The sequence below is a fragment of the Cupressus sempervirens genome, chromosome 2, assembly GCF_028749045.1.
Source record: "Cupressus sempervirens isolate cs-2001-9-10 chromosome 2, ASM2874904v1, whole genome shotgun sequence".
Lineage (NCBI taxonomy): Eukaryota > Viridiplantae > Streptophyta > Pinopsida > Cupressales > Cupressaceae > Cupressus > Cupressus sempervirens.
Genome location: NC_143119.1, coordinates 376,980,255 through 377,001,072, shown reverse-complemented (window position 1 = coordinate 377,001,072; position 20,818 = coordinate 376,980,255). Strand labels below are relative to the sequence as shown.

The following is a 20,818-nucleotide window of genomic DNA, read 5'->3' as shown; positions in this document are numbered from 1 at the left end:
TCAAATTTAAGATACCATTGCGGAGGTGCTTGTTTCAAGATATATAAACTTTTCTTCAATCTGTACACTAAATTCTCCTTGTCTTTGACCTCAAATCCTTGTGGTTGTGTCACATATATTTCTTCATCCAAATCACCATGAAGAAAAACGATTTTAACATCAAGCTGCTCCAAATGCAAATCTTCAGTAGCCACAATACTTAAAACAATTCGAATAGAAGTCATTTTAACAACAGGATAAAATATCTCATCAAAATTAATGCCCCTTTTTTGTGCAAATCCTTTTATAACTAACCTGACTTTAAATCTTTTCTTACCTCCATCCTCTTCTTTCAACCTGCACACCCATTTATTTTGTAAAACCCTTTTACCTGTAGGCAACTTACAGATTTAAGTTTGATATTTCAGCAAAGAGTCCATTTCTCTTGTCATTGTAGACTCCCACTAAATCTTTGTATCCACCTGCACAACTGCATCATAACATTCAAGTGCACCAACATCTGTAAATAAAATAGAATACAAAGATGAATAAAATCTTTTTGGAGGTCTACTTAGCCTTGTTGACTGTCTAACATTCACTGGGGTGTGGTATTTATTGTTGCGAAGCATGAGAGACTACTAGAATATCATCATTCTGAGTATCATCTAGCTCTACATAATAATTTTCTTTCTTCTCATGCTGCCACAACAGATCTTTGTACAACACTTTCTCATTGAACATGACATCCCTACTTTTTACAATTTTATGATTTTCAAAACCTAAAGCCTATAACCAAATTCATTGATGCCATATCCAGCAAATATACATTTCTTTGATTTAGCTTCCTGTTTGGTTCTATTTTTAGAATTTATATGTGCAAATGCTTCACAATCAAAGGTTTTGAGAAAAGAATAACTCACCTTCTTACCAGTCCATGCTTCCTCTGGAATACCATAACCCAAAGGAGTAGAGAGGCCCCTATTAATCAAATATACAATAGTATTAATAGCCTCCACCCACATATTTAAGGGTAGCTCAACATGCAACCTCGTACTCCTTGCACACTCTATTATTGTTCTGTTTATGTGTTCAACCACTCCATTTTTTTGTGGAGTCCTTGGAACAATTTTCTGCCTACAAATGCCATTAATGAAACAATTTTTTTTCAAATTCATTGTTGCAATGCTCACCACCATTATTAGATCTGAGACATTTTAATATTTTACGAGTCTCATTTACAACCAAGCATTTCCATTTGTTAAAAGTTATAAATACATCAGATTTTTGTCTAAGGAAATAAACCCATGCTTTTCTAGTTGCATTATCAATAAATATAACATAATAATGAGAGCCACCAAGAGAAGATACCTGTGCTGGTCCCTATACATCTGTATGCACAAGCTCTAATTTTTCGTTTTTCTTTTCCTTCCCACAATTCACAAAACTAACTCTCTTTTGTTTTCCATGCACACATCTTTCACAAAAATTCATATTGACACATTTCAGACTTGGTAAAACTTTCTTTAAATGAAGTAATTTCATACCTTTCTCACTCATGTGCCTAAGTCTGTTGTACCATAGTACTGTATCAGAATCCACAACATTTGTTTGTTGTCCTTGCTCAACTGCAACAATTGTTCTTGAACATTCATTTTTCTCTAAAACAATTAAAGTAGAAGGAACAAGATGACTTGTACAAAGATATAAGGTGCCTACTTTCACACCTTTTGCTACTACAAGAAAACCTTTTGAAACCTTCTAATTATCATTAAAAGTAATTGTGCAACCCTCATCAACCAGTTGCCTTGCTGAAATTAAATTTCTACTCAGCCTTGGAACATGTCTTACCTCTTGTAATAGGCAATGATGCCCATTCTGCAACTTAATCTTAATTTTATCCTATTCAACAATCTGATAGGGTTCATTATTTCCCAAATAAACAAGCGCAAAATCCCCTTGGACATAATTAAAAAAAAAACCTCTATGGAGAGTAACATGAAATTAAGCCCCTGAATCTAAAACCCATGAATCATCAACACTTTCTAAAGAAAGAAGGAACGCATTCTCTTCGGATTTATTACTTACCACATTTGCCTCCTTGTTCCTTTCTTGTTTGTCTCCTTCATTGTTATTTCGAATCCAACAATCTTTCTTCTTATGCTTTGTTTTCCCATAGTACCAACAATATTTTGGTCCTCTTGATTGAGATCTCTTCCCCTTTGATTTTCCTCTTGATTTCCCACGATTTCTAGAATTGTTTCCTCTTTCATTCATTCCACCTCTGCTTTGTGCATTCAAAACACTTCTTGATGTAGATCCACCTGAGCTTTTCCTACGAGTTTCCTCACTCAAATTAACACCAATCAGATCATTAAAGTTTAGGGTATTGAATCCAAAGACAAAATTACTCACAACCATTACTAGGCCATTCCAACTTACAGGTAAAAAACACAAAATCAAGAGAGCCCTAATTTCTTCAATAAAATTAGTATTTGTAGAAGATAATTGTTTGGTAACCGTATTAAACTCATTTAAATGATCTGCAACATATCCACCTTCTGTCATCTTCATATTAAATAAACGCTTCATGAGAAATCTGAAATACCTTGCTAGGGTTTGTATCAACTCTTGCTGTCTTCGCTTTTGTAATATTAAATGCCATCGTTTGTGCCCAGCATAATACTTCCAATTGCCTTTCTATCTAAAATTCCCCAGGCCTCATCTATCATAGGTAGTCGGTTTCTTGGATTTCCTTCCAATGGCTACCGTAAATCCTTCCGATAAAGGTAGTCCTCCATTTGCATTTTTAATAACTGAAAGTTCTTTCCATTAAACTTCTCAACCTTAAGGTTACCCTCATCTACCATTGCTCCCACTCAATCGTGAGACTTTCTTGGAGAGGATAATTGAAAACGATCTTACTCTGATACCCCGCGTTAGGATTAACGAGACAAAAATAACAATTACATGCAAATATATCGAATATCAGAAAATAATAAAACACATAGAAAAGAACACAAGACACAAAGATTTAACGTGGTTCACCCAAGCCCTAGGCTACGTTCATCAAACGAGTCCAGTATTTTTATTATCTAGTGATTACAACCTAATTACGATCTGCAATCCCCTTACAACTCAATACCGCCACAAGAAGCTATTATCACATCACACCGCATGAAAATCCCTAACCCTAAGCCATTTTATACAAGATTTTTGGGTTATAGTCAATTATAAATGTCAAAATTGCCGAGAAAATAGGCCCAAAAATCTTGGAGAGTGTATAGTACTTCCATGATCAGTCACCACAAACTAACATATAGATAGATAGACAAACATACAAACAGACAGACAGACAAACAGATAGATAGATAGACAAATAGGCAAACAGATAGATAGTTAGACAGTTAGATAGACAGATAGACATGCATACAGATAGATAGATAGACAAACATTCAGATAGATAGACAAATGGACAAATAGACAGACAGACAGATAGGCAGACATAAAGGGAGATAGATAGACAGACAAACAGATAGACAGACAAACAAACAAATAGATAGATATATAGAGAGCTAGAGAGATAGATAGATAGATAGATAGATAGTCCGACAGACAAATAGATAGATAGATAGACAAATAAACAAATAGACAAATAGACATACAAAGAGATTGACAAACATACAAATAGACATATAGTCAGACAGATAGCTAGCTAGCTAGATAGGTAGGTAGGTAGGCAGGTAGATAGTAGGTAGGTAGGTAGGATGGATACATAGGTAGGTAGGTAGATAGATAGATAGGAAAGCTGTTCATCATCCATATACCAGATCATAGTTGTGAATCCAAGTATATTGGCAAATCTGTTTGTACAGATTAAATCAGAAAATGAGGATCTCGATCTCATGCCAAAATGTAGGAAAGTATAATTGTAGTATTTAGAAATACTGAAGATTACAAGTCTGATGTAATTCTAATTATGGTCAATCTACTCTAGATAACATTTATGGATTTCGATGCTTCTAGCCAGATCGATTCATATATATATATTGTTTCAATGTACACGTCCTTGAATGGATATGTCTCCATGTCCATTCAGGACTTGTCTTCCAAAATGCAACTGTTCATTACAAAGAAGAAACCCGACCATAATCAGGATTAGATAAGACTGCATTCTTAACTAAAACATATATAAATTGAGATCACTGAACATAGAATATTAGTCAGACTTAATCTGATTCAATATCATCTGCAATCAATGAAGATAATGCATGAAATATTCATAGATAATATGTAAGATCAGATTTGCCTATATACTTGGATTCACAACTATGATCTGGTATATGGATGATGAATAATTTTCCAATTTATGTATATAAATACATATATGTATGTAAGCATAAATATCATTCTTGTATCTGACCATAGCTATCATAGTCTAACAAAAAGGTTCAACTGGTTTAATGGTTCAATGCGCATGAGAATGTGAAGGCAAAAGTGATTAGTGAAGGAAAATGGTTCTGGGAAAACTCTATAATTTTGAACCTTTTGATTGAACCCTGTGGCTCAAGCGGTTCAACGTGACAGTCAAACTTTGCACACATATCTGCTAGTCCAAAATGCATACAATTTTTTTTGTAGATTATTTAAATCCGAGGACAACCCACCTAATATTTTGGTCTTAAATATTCCTTACTTTTATTTTATGACCATATGAGCTCATGCCATATTATTTTGATATTTTCTTAATGCAACAATATGATTAGCAAGGCCAATTTACAAAGGAAGTATCCTAATTTGGCAAGTTGTTAAAAATCAGAAAACCATCAGCAATTTTAAATAGCATAACTGCTTGCAAATGTTTACAGCCTTAGGATGCCCGATTAACCTGTGGTCAATTTATTAAATAGTAGTTGTATGAGAAATTAAAGTTTCTTCACTCATTTATGTGTGCAACAAGTTAAATGAGTTTTAAAAATGTTCTATATCAGTTTGAGAGCAGCACTTGAAGTGGAATTATTTAGTTCCCTTTATCAAGAATCAGTTGTTAAAACTTCACCAAAAAAGATGAGACTATATATATGTAAAGAAAAAAGAGGAAAGGTGCTCTTTCTTGGTCTTGCTGAAAACTTATGTTGCAGCAAGGAGAAATTTTCCGATTTTATAATAGCAAAGGAGAAGAACATTTTTCTTCTTGTTTGATCATTGCACAGAGGAATAATAGTCTGTGCACTATTTGTTTTACATTGGAGACAGAGAGAATGCATGTTAAATTTGTGTTGTTATATAAGTATCTCTTGGTTGCAAATTTTTCTGTGAATAAATGTGTTTATTCTCCAATGTTCTTCACTGTTATCTTTGATCATGCGTACAAATGCTACAAAGACTTTGAGCTCTTAAGTTATTTGAGTTATTAAATCTTCTCCATGTATTACTTATTGGAAGCATTCCGAGAATGATCTTTGTGTCTTTTTCTATTTTCTTCCTTTTATAAATTTGCTGTTCAATCTGTGTCATGGCTATGAGCAGATGTGAGTTTCCACTATTACTTTCTGGTTAAAAGCATATCCAAAAAACAAATATTTTATCCAATGAAAGGAGATATATCTTCATATCAAAATTTAGAGCGCTCTTGCAATTGTCATTGCAGGTGACTCAACTGTTGGTTTTAGTTTTTCCTTTCAATTTGGGGCATTTAGAGTAATTTTTGAAGATATTTTAAAAAAGACAAATCTTTTAACCAACAAATATGAAAATCTTTCATGTTCCCTTTGAAGATTGCATCAGCTTTGTGTTTTCTCATTTGGCAAAGCAAAGTTTGGTTATAGGAATTCACTCATCTAGGCTTTATCTACTGATATCGTCCTTAGGAATAGAGTAGAATTCCTAACCCTTCAATCCCTTTATATCATAATTTGAAGTTAAGTTTGTGTTCAAGTTCCAGCCACTTCAAGGAGAATTGTTGATAATGTCCAAGAAGAATAGTGTAAGCCCCTGCGTGTTTTCTAGCAAATTGCATCATTAAGCTGAGTTGTGTCCACACTAAGTCGCATGTTTGCATTGTAAACCTTGGTGTTGATTCACTTGATCACACAATTGCCATATTGTTTAGCATTTGGAGTTTCCTTGTTCAAGAGAGGATAAAATACTTATTATTTTATTCTGCATGTTGGGGTGGTCAGAAAACTTACATCAACACAATGGTCTGCAAAGGTTTCAATGAATTCCTTATGAGGTTATGCTCTAAGTGGATCTTACTAAGATAATGCTGTATGGTTTCATGACATGTACTAATTAATGATTAGTAAAAAATTGACGTTATCTTGAATTGATTCAACGTTAATTTCTAATGACTAATATTGTGTGTAAACTCCAAATCAAGAATTATCTTGTTAAAAGGCATTTTGATTGGTAAACTTATATTGCATTTTGTATCTTTAGCTAGAACTGTGGTTTTAGGGCAAAACATAAGAATATCCCCAAAGGGGGGATTTCATTGTTTGAATGATTTTTGAATTTTTCAAGATCAATATTGATATGGATTCAAACTTAAAAGCTTGACCACTATTCGTCAATGAGAGAAGCATGTCTTGGCACCTGTAACCAAATTAGATAATACCTGCAAACATAATACACGTGATACGTCCATTCTTAGCGTTAAGAAAAAAATACACTTTAGCACATAATTCTCATGGACTCTATCTATGAGGGCTGAGATAGAAAAAAATTGATGAGGTGCGATTATTATCTCCAACCCTAGGACCAAGAGTGAAACTTTCCCCCCCCCTGGCCTCATGTGGTGACAACCATGCTCATGAGGTGGCGTACCTAGCAGAGCCTGTACACCATTCCCCTTCATCACACTATCCTTCTTGGCAAGTACTTGTCAGAAACTCTGTGAGTTGGACAAGAAAACTTGCCAGATGCATTAGAAGTCGCAAAAAGCAAAAAGAATAAAGTAAAAAAGTGAAAGGAATTGGAAAAATGCAACAATCTTTCCCTATAAATGCACAAATGCACATCACACTTCCTCACACAGTACTCAGGAGCATAGTTTTTATGGAAAAATGTGCAAAGCACCTATTTCTTTCTTAAATAATAAAAATGTGGAAATGGTTGTGTGACATGAGATTTTGTGTAGTTTCAAGATCGATATCTCTCAGCATTTTTCAATATCTAAGATCCTCGAGGTAACATTGGAATCATTGCAAGCCACATAAATATCAACTATTGTTCCACTTAGCATGCTCTTTCGTTTCCAGTGTAAATATCTTGTTATATATGTTCTTTGCTAGAAAGGATTTTCACATTATTGTATAAAGATGTGTATGGTTTGTCTCTTGCACAGCCTGTGACATTTCAGTATGCATTTTACTGTTGTTTTTGAGGTGGGGGTCCATGCAAATCTCAGTTAAGGTTGGCTTGGACATGCTCACAATTTGTTTATAAAACGTAACCTTTTTTACACAATCTCTTTAAGTGACAAAATGTCACTAGCTCTGAAGAGAAGCTTGAGTGCATCAGGTCTTTTCAATCATTATCACTGACTACACATAGAATTACAATCAGTTGCTTTAGGGAGGTGAGTGTAAAATACTGCATTGACATGCCATGCTTTATCAAAAGTAAGGGCTTTTGGATATGAATAGTAGAAGAAAACAAGTATTGTGTAGAAGTATCTACTGCAAAGCATCTGGGTTCAGAAATTGTAGAAAAATACATCTGTTCTGAAGGCTAAACTCCTTGCATCTGGGTTTCTCGAATTGTAGTGTGCAGTAAATTAGTCACGGAGGTCTCATTTTGATTATTATAATCTTCCACAGATAGGCATAGAAAGGAATTTGAATTTTACCATTCTGTGGATGTTTAAACCCTGATGTAGCCATTGTAAATAAGAAGAGAAATTGAAAATCCTAAGGCCTAACAGTGATAACTTATAATGCTGAGTCGCAAGAATCACAGATAGGGTGATGATGGTGTTAGTAAAGTATAAAATGAGTATGGTGGTAGTTTAAAGTATAAAATGATTACCATCAATTTTGTTTATATCCTTAATTAAAATATAAATATTAAAAACCTGACTGCTGGCTGTCTTCATTTGCATGTAGGCCGAGTCACTGGTAAAATCTCAGCAAGAGCTTGGAGAAACACTGGGAGAGCTTGGGCTAGCATTTATTAAAATTTCAAAGTCTAAAGGTACAGAAGCCATTTCAAATACTCATACAGTTTATGCAAGGAATGCAAAACGTATTGGTACTGCAGCTGTAAAACACAGTAGATTCATTCGAGAGGCAAATGCACGGGCAGTAAATAAGCTGGTAATTCTGATACTGACAGAATTAAGCAGATCTTTGTGAAATTCATCAGTTTTTTCGCTTACATTTGTTTAAATCTTTTTCATGTTTGATAAATGTCTTCAGCGTCTTCAGCCCATGGGTTGTATATCTTAGAAATATATTTTGTAATTATTTCCTACTATTGTGCAGGATCAGCTACACGAGTACCTTGGCTTGATGCAGGCTGTACACACAGCATCATCTAATCGATCTAATGCCTTATTAACTGTACAGACATTGATGTCTGAACTTTCTACCATGACTGCTCGGGTTGAAAATCTTGCAGTTGCGTCCTCAAAAGTATTTGGTGGTGATAAAAACAGGACTCGCAAAGCAGAGGAGTTAAGGAATGCTATAAAGGTTACAGAAGAGGCACGAGATCGTGCAATAAAAGAGTATGAACATATAAAGGTAATGAGTTTTTGATATACGTTATATTCTTCTTTCTCATGCATGTTATCCAAATTGTGTGATGAAATTATTGTGTAAGCACCAGCACAAAAATATTTATTTCTTGATATAATTTGTTTTTATAATGTCCCCTTCTGGGACATACCTGATTTTTGCCCAAAAATAACAATTCCAACTGCACAACACATTCGCGAAGAGTATTCTATAAATAAATGATACAATGGGAAGTAATCTTAAAGAAAATTATAATTAATTAATTATCAAGTATGATAGGGTGCTAGGAGAGTGTGATGAATCGAGCTTTCTCCAACATCTCTAAATTGTCTTTTTTTATTAAAATTTGAGTGATAATATATCTTCAATGTTCTCTTGTTTGAGAATTATATATCTTGTATTTTGAAAGGTTATGTCCTTTAGATTTTGAAAGGTATTTATTTTATATATTTAATATTATTTTAATATATAATACTATTATTCAATAAAGATTATTTATCTCATTTAATATTTTAATAATTTATTAATTTATAATAAATGTAATATGATTAGGCAAAAGCCTACAACACAATGGTAACTTGTGATCCTCTCATGTGGGAGGTCTTGGGTTGGAATCTACCCTTGCTTAACATATAATAATAATTAATTCAGGCTTTGGCCGCTTACCGATAAAAAAGTTAAAAAAAAAAAAAAACGTAATATGATTTGTATTATATCTTATTATAATATTATTAATTTTATAAATTGTTATTTGATAATTAATAGTACTATTACCATTATAAATATAATATTTATTAATTAACTATTTCAATAAGATATTTAATAACGTGACTATTTAAATGTCATTGTAGACATTAATTAGGACTCATGACAAGTCCACCTCTCTCAAATTTGCTTGTCCTCAAGCAATTGATGTGATTCTAATTGGTCCATAGCTCAAATTAATTCTTTTCCTTGCATATGCGTTTAAACACTTGCAAAGTACACATGTTAGTATATGATGGCCTATGAATGAAGACACAAAGTAGACACATTAATGCTTGAAGACACAATGCAAACATGATGTAGACACACAAATGAATGAAGACACAAGAAGACGTGAAGAAAACACATTAATGTATGGAGACACGATGTGGACACAAATTATACATGTTAAAACTTATTAGATTCCTTTTCATATTTTCAAATAGGTAAAGGTTAAAGAAATGTTTTACCAATTTTGCTTATAAATGTCATGCACCTTCCTCTTGTTTGGAAATCAAATTTCTTAAAAATGTGTCTTTTAGCAACTTTATCTTAGCCAATACCACAATAAGGTTCCCTAGCATTCCTCCCTTAATTGTAGACTTTCTTTTGTGTGTCTGTAATGCTCCGCCAGGGAACCCAAAAGAAATTAACCTAAAGTCTCCCTAAGTTTGTCAAACATTTTTTTTTTGAAAGATAACATTAACAGATAATATAGTGGAAGCAATAACTCACATACATACAACCATCATAAACAGATTACATCTCTTAAGGGTTCCATGCTGTTGAATCACATGTATAAGTTTTATTAATATTAAATTTAACACAACCAAAATCCATATCATGGAATAATCACAAGTATGAATCCAATTAAATAATATACAATTACAAATGATGCCACTTGGCAATAATCAAAATGCATAATCATCCACTGTACAAATCACAAGGTATGAAAAGCTCAAGGAATACACAGCATAAATAAATACATCATCTTATAAGATCTTTGATAATCAAGTACAGTTGAACAAAATATAATCATCCAATAGAGACACAAGATCAAAAAGAAAGGAACAACTGCATAGGTACATCCAACAACGGTATCCAACTGTCGGATCTCAATAGTGTAAGAAAAATTGTCTACCACCCAACTTCGTGGAACTTAAATGACCCACTCCCACTGTGATGAGGAGAGAGTCTCAAGTCCCAAACAGATTTCAATCCACAAGTCATAACCAACATCTAGGTTGAGGAAAACCTGATAGCAATCTATCTCAAGGGTATGGAGACACAAGTATCATCTAATCCCAGAGTAACAAAGACACGTAGGAAATCTACTATGCAAGTGGGCAAGTGTCATCGCATGAGCCAACTCTAAGGTTACCCTGGTAGCCTCTTTGGACTCCGGCCCCCTAGTGTCTCTATGCGGCATCAATATCTTTTCATATAGACAAGACATTAACGAAGCAAGGTTGCAACCAAGCATCCTCTCTACTCCCATCCTAGCCTGTACTAGCTCTCAAGGCATGGGAAATGACTTATTAATTCATTTTACCCTCATTTAATGTAATATTATCACTTATCAAAACAACTTGCAATGGGTTACCCACGTAGCCACTCAGGGCTCCAACCTCCATTGCAAGCCACTTCCCAACGTACACATAGATTACTTTCCCTAGGCTCATGAAAGTATAAATCATAAAATTCACAATTTTCACCTCAGTCTTTACAAGCAATTGGAAAGCACCTACAGATAAAACATAGTATTCACTTCAATCCTTTACAAGCATCTGGAAAGCACCTAAAGACCAATCTCAATATCACCTCAGTCCTATACAAGCAACTAGAAAACACAAAAAGATAAAACAAAATAATCACTTCAGTCCTATACAAGCAACTGGAAAGCATCAAAAGATAGCTGATCGGAGACTCAAAGGTTACACCAGAAAAGTCACACCATTTACCTTAGTGCTACACAAAAAATTGGAAAGCACCACAAACATCTGAACAAACTCATCATAGAAAATACGTGACACATAATCATGGTCGGGTATAAAAGAGTATATACAAAACATCATCATAGAAAACACGTGACACATGATCATGGTCGAGTATAGGATCATATACATAACATCATCATAGAACAAAAACTCTCAAGCCTTTGGTAAACATCCTGAATGGTCAAAGACTAAGTCAAATCCAAACCCCAACATGAAATACGACATACATCACATCAGAACTTTAACAAATGTTTTTCATAGTTCGTTAGCTTTTCCAAACACAAAGATTCGATATACAATTAGAGTTTCAGTTTTCATTACCAAAGTATCAAAACTACTAAGGTTTTTGAATTATCAAACGATGTAATACAATTTCCCCTAGTAATAGAAATTGTTTTCATATAAAATTGAACCATCAAGTAAAACCCGAGTTTACTAAAATAATCATTTTCCCAATTACAGTTCTCAAATTTGTTTTCCAAATATATTTTATTAATTAACAATCTTCCATTTAAATTTTTTATTAATATTTAATAATAATCAATTAAATTTATTAATGATCATAATTATTTAATTATTAATAACTTATACTAAATTATTAATAAAATAATTACAAAGCTATTAATAAAATACTAATTATTATTAACAATATTTATAATATATAATATTTAATAACAAAACATTTAATAATTAATAATATATAAAATAAATCTATTTAAAAAACTTTACACATAAAAATAATAACAAAAAAAAAAAAAAAAAATAAAAATTAAAATTTACCTACCCAAACCCCAAAGTGGGGTAGCCGCCACGCGGCTCTAGGCTTGCTGCAGCTGGCTGCCATCACAGCTGTGTTGATGGAAAAAATAGAAAGGGGATGGGGGGGTGGTGGCTCCCGTGCTCTATAATATATATATCTAAAAAAAAACAACAAACAACATAAACCCCCCTGCAATGAAATCGCATATTTTTTTATTATGTATTCTTTTCAAGAGAAAACCAAGAAAACCAAAATATAATTAACATTTTTAATATGAATATTACCGCAGTAATATATTTACTGTGGTAATTTTTATATAATATATATTATTTTATCAAAATTTCACCATAATCTGATAGGAAAATTACAAATAACTAATCGAATTTCACATTTCAAATTTGTTTGATTTCTTTCCAAATCCTACCCAAAATAAAATACCAATATCTAAATTTACAAAACGAGGGTTTTCTAATTTTCAGTTCATATATAGATGATTTGGAAATAAAGAACAATGAAATTCGCAACAAGGGTTTCAATCCAATTGAAATTTTGAAAATAGATCCACAACAAACACGAAGAAGATAGAGAAATCAAAGAATGAAATCTACTGCGCAAAACCCACAAGATCCTATCTGGATCTGATGCTAAAACAACAAACGTATGGAGCTCGCAAGCAATTTCCCCTTCTTCCGAAAACCCTCTTCTCGGAAATTGGCTCCTCCAAATCTCGGTATGGAGAAATGAGCTCTAATTTCTTAATAAAGAGCTTTCTCAAATTAGGGCTTTGGTTTTGCAATCACGTGAAACTTTATTCTTAATTATTTTATTATATATAATTTCATGTGCAACTTTTTTGCAAATTAATTAAAATAACTTTACTAAATTAATTCTTCTCTCTTTAGGGGTGGGGGCCCTAGCCCGGTTGGCTAAATCTTCTCTGTTGCAGGGGGTTGGTCACGGGTTCTAGTCTCCCCCGTCCCCGTGGTATCGGTGGGCGTGTGGCACCAGTGCTACTGGTCACGTCAAAAAGTTTACCCGGTGCACTACAGTTTATAGGGGGGTCGTGCTGCACCCGATTCTTGCAGTCTAATAAAATTTTATATATATATATATATATATATATATATATATATATATATATATATATATATATATATATATATATATATATTTTTTTTTTTTTTTTCTTTTCTCTTATTAAATCACGAGACTTTTAAATTTTTTTTATTAATCTAACTAATAATAATATTTAGAGTTTATTATAAAAATGAAACTCGTAAATAAATAATTATTAAAATTAAATAAATATAAATATGCCAAAATTAGAACTTTAATTAAGTTTTTAAATTTAATTCTTTTATTCAATTAATTTCTCAATTAATTAAATATAATTAAATATTGAATTTTCTTTATTAAATTTCAGTTAAATTAAATCATTATCTTTTAATTTGATTTAATTATAATTGAAATTCACAACAGACCTGCAAGACTAAATATGAAAACCCATTATAAAGTACAGAATACTAGATCAAACTAAAGGGTCAAAATCACAAATTCACGTCACTTGATGAATCCAGAAGGGTAAACAACTCAGATACTTGTGCTACTGTCTAGGACAATTGTCTTAGGGTTAGGATTTGTACTTGAGAATTATCTCCCCTCTTTTACCATTGAGATATTGCGATAGGGCACACTCGTCCTGATAGTTCGGGGAAGTCGATGCCGGTTACCTACAATCATCATAAAATCCGAACTTGCAATCATCATAAAATTCGAGCATGTACATATACATATAATCTAAACTAAACAGGCAATGATGGGAAGTGGTGCATTGTGTGGATCCCGACTAGCAGGTGACTACAACTCCTTCCCTCAACCACATTAGAAACGTCAACCATAAAGTAAACATACAAGTGCACCATACACATGCAAGTATGGGGTAAGTAACCATAAAAACTACATATAAATCATCCATCTATCTATCATCATGAAATAACTGAAATCACTATATGAACATAAATATATCATCATCGAAATAATTATGAACACTTGAAATAACTGAGTATCAAGTATCTCATCAATACATCAACTGAGTATGAAATAACATCTAATCAAATCCGGTAACCAAGTACCGCTAATCATAAAACAAAATCATAAAATTGGCCTAAAAGAATTTGGCAATACAACATGAAAAGTCAACTAGGGGTAGTCATTACGTCCACCCCCCCCTAGACTTAGGCTTACTCCTGGAAGCCTACAAGAAAGATAAAACTCTAACACTCACTATGCGGGTCCCATTGAACCCTTTCCTCCTGTAGGAGAGTAAGAATCCACTGAAAACACCCTTTGTGATCTACCCACATCTCTAACTGTGGGTTCTAAAGCTGTATGTCTTTGATCTGAGAACTGTGATTTCCATTGAGGACAATGGGACGACTTGTGTCTGCATGAAAAACATTCTCTGTCAAAACTCCTCTGCACTCTAGGTGCACTGGATTGCTGAAAACTACCCCCACTGGCATAAGGAGTACTCTGTGATGGATGGTCATACTGGTTGTGTTGAGAGTACTGAAAATCCCTAGAGTGTGAACCATCACCATCATTGTGTTGGAGGATAAGATCCTTCCTGCTGCTGCTGTTGATTGCCTTTAGAAGAAGGCTTCCTACTACTACTTGCTCCTGATCACCTTTGGACCCTAATGCTGTAGGTGCTCCCACAAAACCACCATGTCCCAAGTTGACGCTTTGCTCTGCAAGGATAGCCTGATGTACTGCATCCTTGAGCTTTTTAAGCTGGAAACCTTTTACCCCCAATAGGACGGTTGTTTAGACCTCAAATGAAGTGCTAAAGCATCAACGGTGAACTCTCACTAGTCCCTGCATAGGGCATGAGCTCATAGAATTTCCATTCATACTATGCCACGGTCATAGTATATTGTCTTAGATCATAAAACTCATCGGCCCTCTGCTAGTGCCATTCCTCTGGTAGGAAGCATTCACAAAAGTTCTCAAGGAATAGCTTCCATGTAACGGTGTTCATGTTCACACCCAGTTTCTTCTCTTCAATGTTCCACCATGTAGCCCCAAAGAGTTCTAGGTGGGTGATGGAAAATCTCGCTTTAACATTAGAGTCAAAGTCTTGCATCTCAAAGCATCTATCTAAAGCAATTAACCCCTGCTCTGCCACGTACACTATATCAACCCTAGTGAAGGGTTTGATCTTGGACCTCCGTAGGTCCTTCAGCTGAGCGGCCTTAACCAACCTCTGTCTGTTACCATGGAGGTCTCTTCGCGGACTTCTGGATCTTCGCCTCTCCTCATTCCCAACATGATGCAATCCCTCTTGATCAACACTCCTTGGAGGAGGTAGGCGTTCTAAGATCGTCGTCATCATCTGTCTTAAATTAGTCTCCTCTAGGTCAGCATGCTCTTCTCAATGGCTCTCCTTTCTGTTCTCCTCTTGAATAAGACTCTCTATAGGAGTCAGAAGAGGACTATCATGCCTACCTCTCCCATGACCTCTACCTTTGCTTGCACTACGACCCCTAACAATGGATCTAGTCTTAGAAGCCATCTTCCTACAACACCCAAGCAAGAACAAAAATGCTCACAAAGTCAACAAAGACATACCACCATAAAGCACAATCACAAAAAAATATGTCTGAAATTGTTACATCCCAATTTTTGACCCAATTTAAAATGTTCATATAGCTGTTGAGGTTCACATGAAGTCAGTTGACAGTTTAATTTGTTATAATCGTGCAAAATGGTAAGATGGTTAGTCGTTATAATTTCATATGAAGATAACATGCTAGTTGATTATTTATCATGAATTCATGGAATTCGAAAGGCGGTTAGCCGTTATGATTAATAACTTGTTATGGTAATATGATTTAACCGCGGAGAATTTCCTTGTAGGAAACATGTCGAAGGGTTGGAAGCATTGTTAGAAAAAAATTAGGCACAGGAGCATCACCATCACTGGGCAAATGGGTTGAGGACGTAGCAACTTGAACATAAGGATACAATTGATGGAACCGCATGAGCTATAAAATAAACAATTTAAAACATTAATTAACTTAATACGTACCTCAAAGGATTTTAAATGATCTTTCACCATATTATTTTAATATATGTTCACTAATAACAATTTATACCTATGTACGTACACATAGAGATAAATATAAAGTGACACCATAATATAATGATGCCACCTCACAAATAAATCTGTGTACGTAGATAAATATTAAGAATAATAATTTTGATTTTTAAACCTTCAAATTTTCTTCTAACCTTTATTCTTTCGTTTTTCCTTTTTTGAAACCGATTGAACACTTGGCATTTTAAATTGGCAAATATTCTTTAAGTTACGGAAGCCAAGAAGTCTTTTCAAACCTTTTTATATCATAAGTCGAGAGAATAAGGCGGACATCTTTTCTAAACACCCAACTACCCTGCTTTTGCTACGCTTTTCTAGTAATTATTTCCGCCTCCCTATAACACCCGTTCTCATTCTTCTTGTATAATACCAGTCTGCATTTTTCTTCCCATGATTTCATGCCCATTTAAACATTCTGCCAGAAATCCTGAAAGTTATTTTGTTTGGAGTTGTGACTTGATCTTTGCAAGTAAGGTGTGGCGAAGTAGCTGAGGGTTCAGCAAGATAATATCATCAATTTGTCCAAGTTATGTGAAACACCCAAAAACAATATTTCCAATTTGATTTCCTTGAATAAAGGGTACAATAACATTGAATATCATAGCAGCAAGTTTCAGTTTTATCATGATGATATCTTGTTTGATTTTACAGATTGAACTTTTTTTAATTTAGCTTTGTTCATGGCAAGTGATATCCAAGTAACCTTAATATGGATCCATAAATCATTATGCCAATGGATATTAGAATTAAACAATAAATTCTGCAATCTTTAAGAAAATCTCTCAAATCACAGGTTGTAAAAGCTGGAAGTACGTAATCAATCATGTTCCAAGCATAGCTGTATGTTTCTTATCATTTCCTACTGGTTTCCGATTTCCATAACAGCTAAATTGTAGTTATAATCATTGGATAGAACCTCTTGAGAGAGAGTTATTGAAGATGCAATAAAATCATGTCTTAAATATACAATTTGGAAATAAGAATCAATGATATTTTTGCTAGTTTTAAAGAACATATTCTTTCAATTCACAATTTGTGATAAGCTGGAAACATATAATATTCTTGTATCAGTTAACGATCAACTAAAAGAGCGGATTGCTCTGGGATTCAAACATCTGGGACTCACCCCGCTGTATAGCCAAGGAAAAGGGTGAAGAGGTGAGAGAAAATAATTTGCAATTACATGAAACATAGTCAGATATGACCTAACAATATTTATTATTTTTAAAAGGAATCATTCAATAACTCTTGCTTGATTATGTTTATTGTATTCTCCTGCTGTCAAGTCAAGTGGTGTGATCAGATACCAGGATGCTCAATGGATGGCAAGGTGTTCCATGTCTATTCCGAGTAGGGAGGGTCTTTCTCGTCAGAGATTGTGTGGGGATAAGTTATGCTCTGAGGTTGGGTGGTTAGACCACTGACAATGTTTCCCCTCTTCACAAGATGTTGGACATGTATCAGATAAAAATAAGTTATGCATTCAAACAATTGTTGGAAACAAATATATTTACTTTTATGATGTATATTCAAGTAAAAGGTAAGATTAATTGAGTTGTAACATCATTACAGTTATTTCTTTAAAGCAACTCTTATCGTCAATATAATTGACAACTAGTTAGGTTGATTTTCTAACTGAACGTGGAATATATTTATTTGTGAGAGATAGATTTATCTGATGGAATTGATATTTCAGTCTTCCATTTATAAAAATAATGATTATGAGCATATCTTCTAATCTTATGTTATTTCCATAGTTAAGCAATCGAAAGAAAATGAATAATATAGTGGTATTGATGCCCCAAATGATACAGTGGTATTTGATGCCTTAAATGATCCAATGGTAATTGATGCCTTAAATGATATTGTGGTATTTGAAGCCCTAAATGATATAGTGGTATTTGATGCCCTAAACGATCCAATGGTAATTGATGCCCTAAATGATACGCTGGTATCTAAAGCCCTAAATGATATAGTGGTATTTGATGCCCTAAATGATCCAGTGGTAATTGATGCCTTATTTGATACAGTGGTATGCGATGCCCTAAATAATATACTAGTATTTGATGGTAATCGTCATTTGATTTTGATATTGTGGTATTTAATGGTAATTGTCATTTGATTTTGATAAAGTGGTTTTTGATGGTAATCATCAATTTATCCTAAGTGATATTTGTGGACTAATCTGGGTGATTGCAAAAGTATCCCTACAATGATTTCTCGGTTCAAATTCCATGGTATGTAGATTTTAATTTCTATAGTAAATTTATGATGGCGTTTTTTTTCTTCAGATGTTAGTTATGAGTTTTTCATTTAAGCAATTGTAATTGTTAATCTTATTCACATGAACATAACTGATATATTGTCTTCCTATGAAAATGAAGTAGTAACTATATTTGATTATGTTTGTTGTTAATTAAGACCTAGAAAAAGTGGTTGTTACATATGGTATCAAAGCGCTAGGTTCGACATTGAGCCTTGGACCCAACACTATTTTTGAGAAACCGAGAATGTAATGTTGAAAAAGATTTATTTTACATAACTGGATATTACAATCAAACTGGAAAAACACACTAGGAAATCATCCAGAGTAGGCAGGAAAGGTTGAGATGATGGTGTGGTCCATATGAAATGGATAGATGGATAAACTGCAAAATTATAAAGATGAAACAAAACTAAAAAATGACATGATTGACAAGTCGAGTGGTGGTGATCGGGTTGTCGCCTATTTAAATGATACATGTGCCTTATCCGTGGAGGGAGGGCCATTCTCAGTAGAGAATGAGAAGATTAAACTGGGTCCAAATGCCGAGGCTTGCGCAATACAAACCAACTCCTATAACCTTGATGAGATGTTATCTAAAATTCTGATGATGGCAAAATATTTCTTTTCAGTTGAATGTTACCAACATTTACTTTACACAATTATATTCCTATTCATATGAAATGGTAGTAATATTTTCTTATCCATTTTGAACTTGAAGTGAAGGAAAAACAAAATTGTGAACCATGATTTTGAATGATAATCCTTTTTGATGTCGATTAAACGACAAGGTCATTTTGTGCTGTAGTATGGAATAAACGCACTTGCATAACTAGAAAACATCAATGACTTAAACTTTTGTTTGGCTTAAGTTTTTCCTTGAAACAATTACATTGACAAGATGGGCATAAAGCCTAGGTCACACAAATGGAAAAGATAAACTTCCAAATATTTACAGATGAATGATGAGCTACTCGTTAAGAATCTTATGAGAATTTGTTTCAGATGCTTATGATCTTGATTAGATGTATGATGCTCTTGCATAGTATATCATGTTTTTATCCTTTGGCACACTGCTATGCATGTATAATACACATGCGATGTTGACTTTACATACTGAGATGTTGTATATTGTTTTGGAGATGAAGTGTATATTCTATCATGAGATGATTATTCTAATAAAATGTTATTGTGATAAGATGGGCATGAAGGCAGAGGTTACATAAATGGAAAACATGGATCTATTAACCTTTTTCAGGTGATCTGTAAGTTTGCAAGGATGATCTACTCATTAATGAGTGCTATATGCCAGATGGTATGTATAAGTGACTTAAATTATGATCTAGAACTTGCTAGTTGAACAATTCCAATTTTGAATACTTATCTTACTCTCGGTGATTGAACCTTGAAAATTCTCTTAAATGAAGATATCAATATGGAATCAAACTAGTGATATGGTGAGTATCTACATGAGTATGACAGGAATATGAAATAGAATATCCTACAACATGATCAACTCAAGTGATGCTGAGGTGACCACAAGTACAATAAAGTGAACTTAGAGATCATTGAGGACGATGAAACATAAAGGAGAATGGTACGTTATATTCCAATTTTAAATGTTCCTTTATAATGCTCGTTACAATTTCAAGTTCATCGAGGACGATGAAACAAAAGGGGAATGGTATGTTATATCCCAATTTTTGACCTAATTTAAAATGCTCATATAGCCGTTGAGATTTACATGAAGTCAGTTGACAGTTTAATTTGTTATAATCTTGCGAAATGGTAAGATGGTTAGTCGTTATAATTTAATATGAAGATAACATGTTAGTTGATTATTTATCATGAATTCATGGAATTGGAAAGGTGGTTAGACGTTATGATTATTTATGATTAATAACTTGTTATGGTAATATGATTTAATTGTGGAGAATTTCCTTGTAGGAAGCATGTTGAAGGGGTGGAAGCATTGTTAGAAAAGAATTAGGCACAAAAGCATCACCATCACTAGGCAAATGGGTTGAGGACTTAGTGATTTGAACATTAGGATTCAATCGATGGAACCGCATGAGCTATAAAATAAAAAATTGAAAACATTAATTAACTTAATACGTATCTCAAAAGATTTTAAATGATCTTTCACCATATTATTTTAATATATGTTCACCGACAACC

The 20,818-nt window shown here is 33.6% G+C and overlaps 1 protein-coding gene across 1 annotated transcript in view; it reads left to right on the top strand.

Moving 5' to 3' along the window:
- LOC149572713 (sorting nexin 2B-like) overlaps positions 1 to 20,818 on the top strand; it is a 78,897-nt gene that overhangs the window by 43,374 nt on the left and 14,705 nt on the right. Inside the window, exons 3-4 of the mRNA XM_089813800.1 lie at positions 8,085 to 8,294; positions 8,463 to 8,723. Coding sequence (XP_089669926.1) covers positions 8,085 to 8,294; positions 8,463 to 8,723 — 471 coding nt within the window. The remainder of the gene's footprint in view (positions 1 to 8,084; positions 8,295 to 8,462; positions 8,724 to 20,818) is intronic.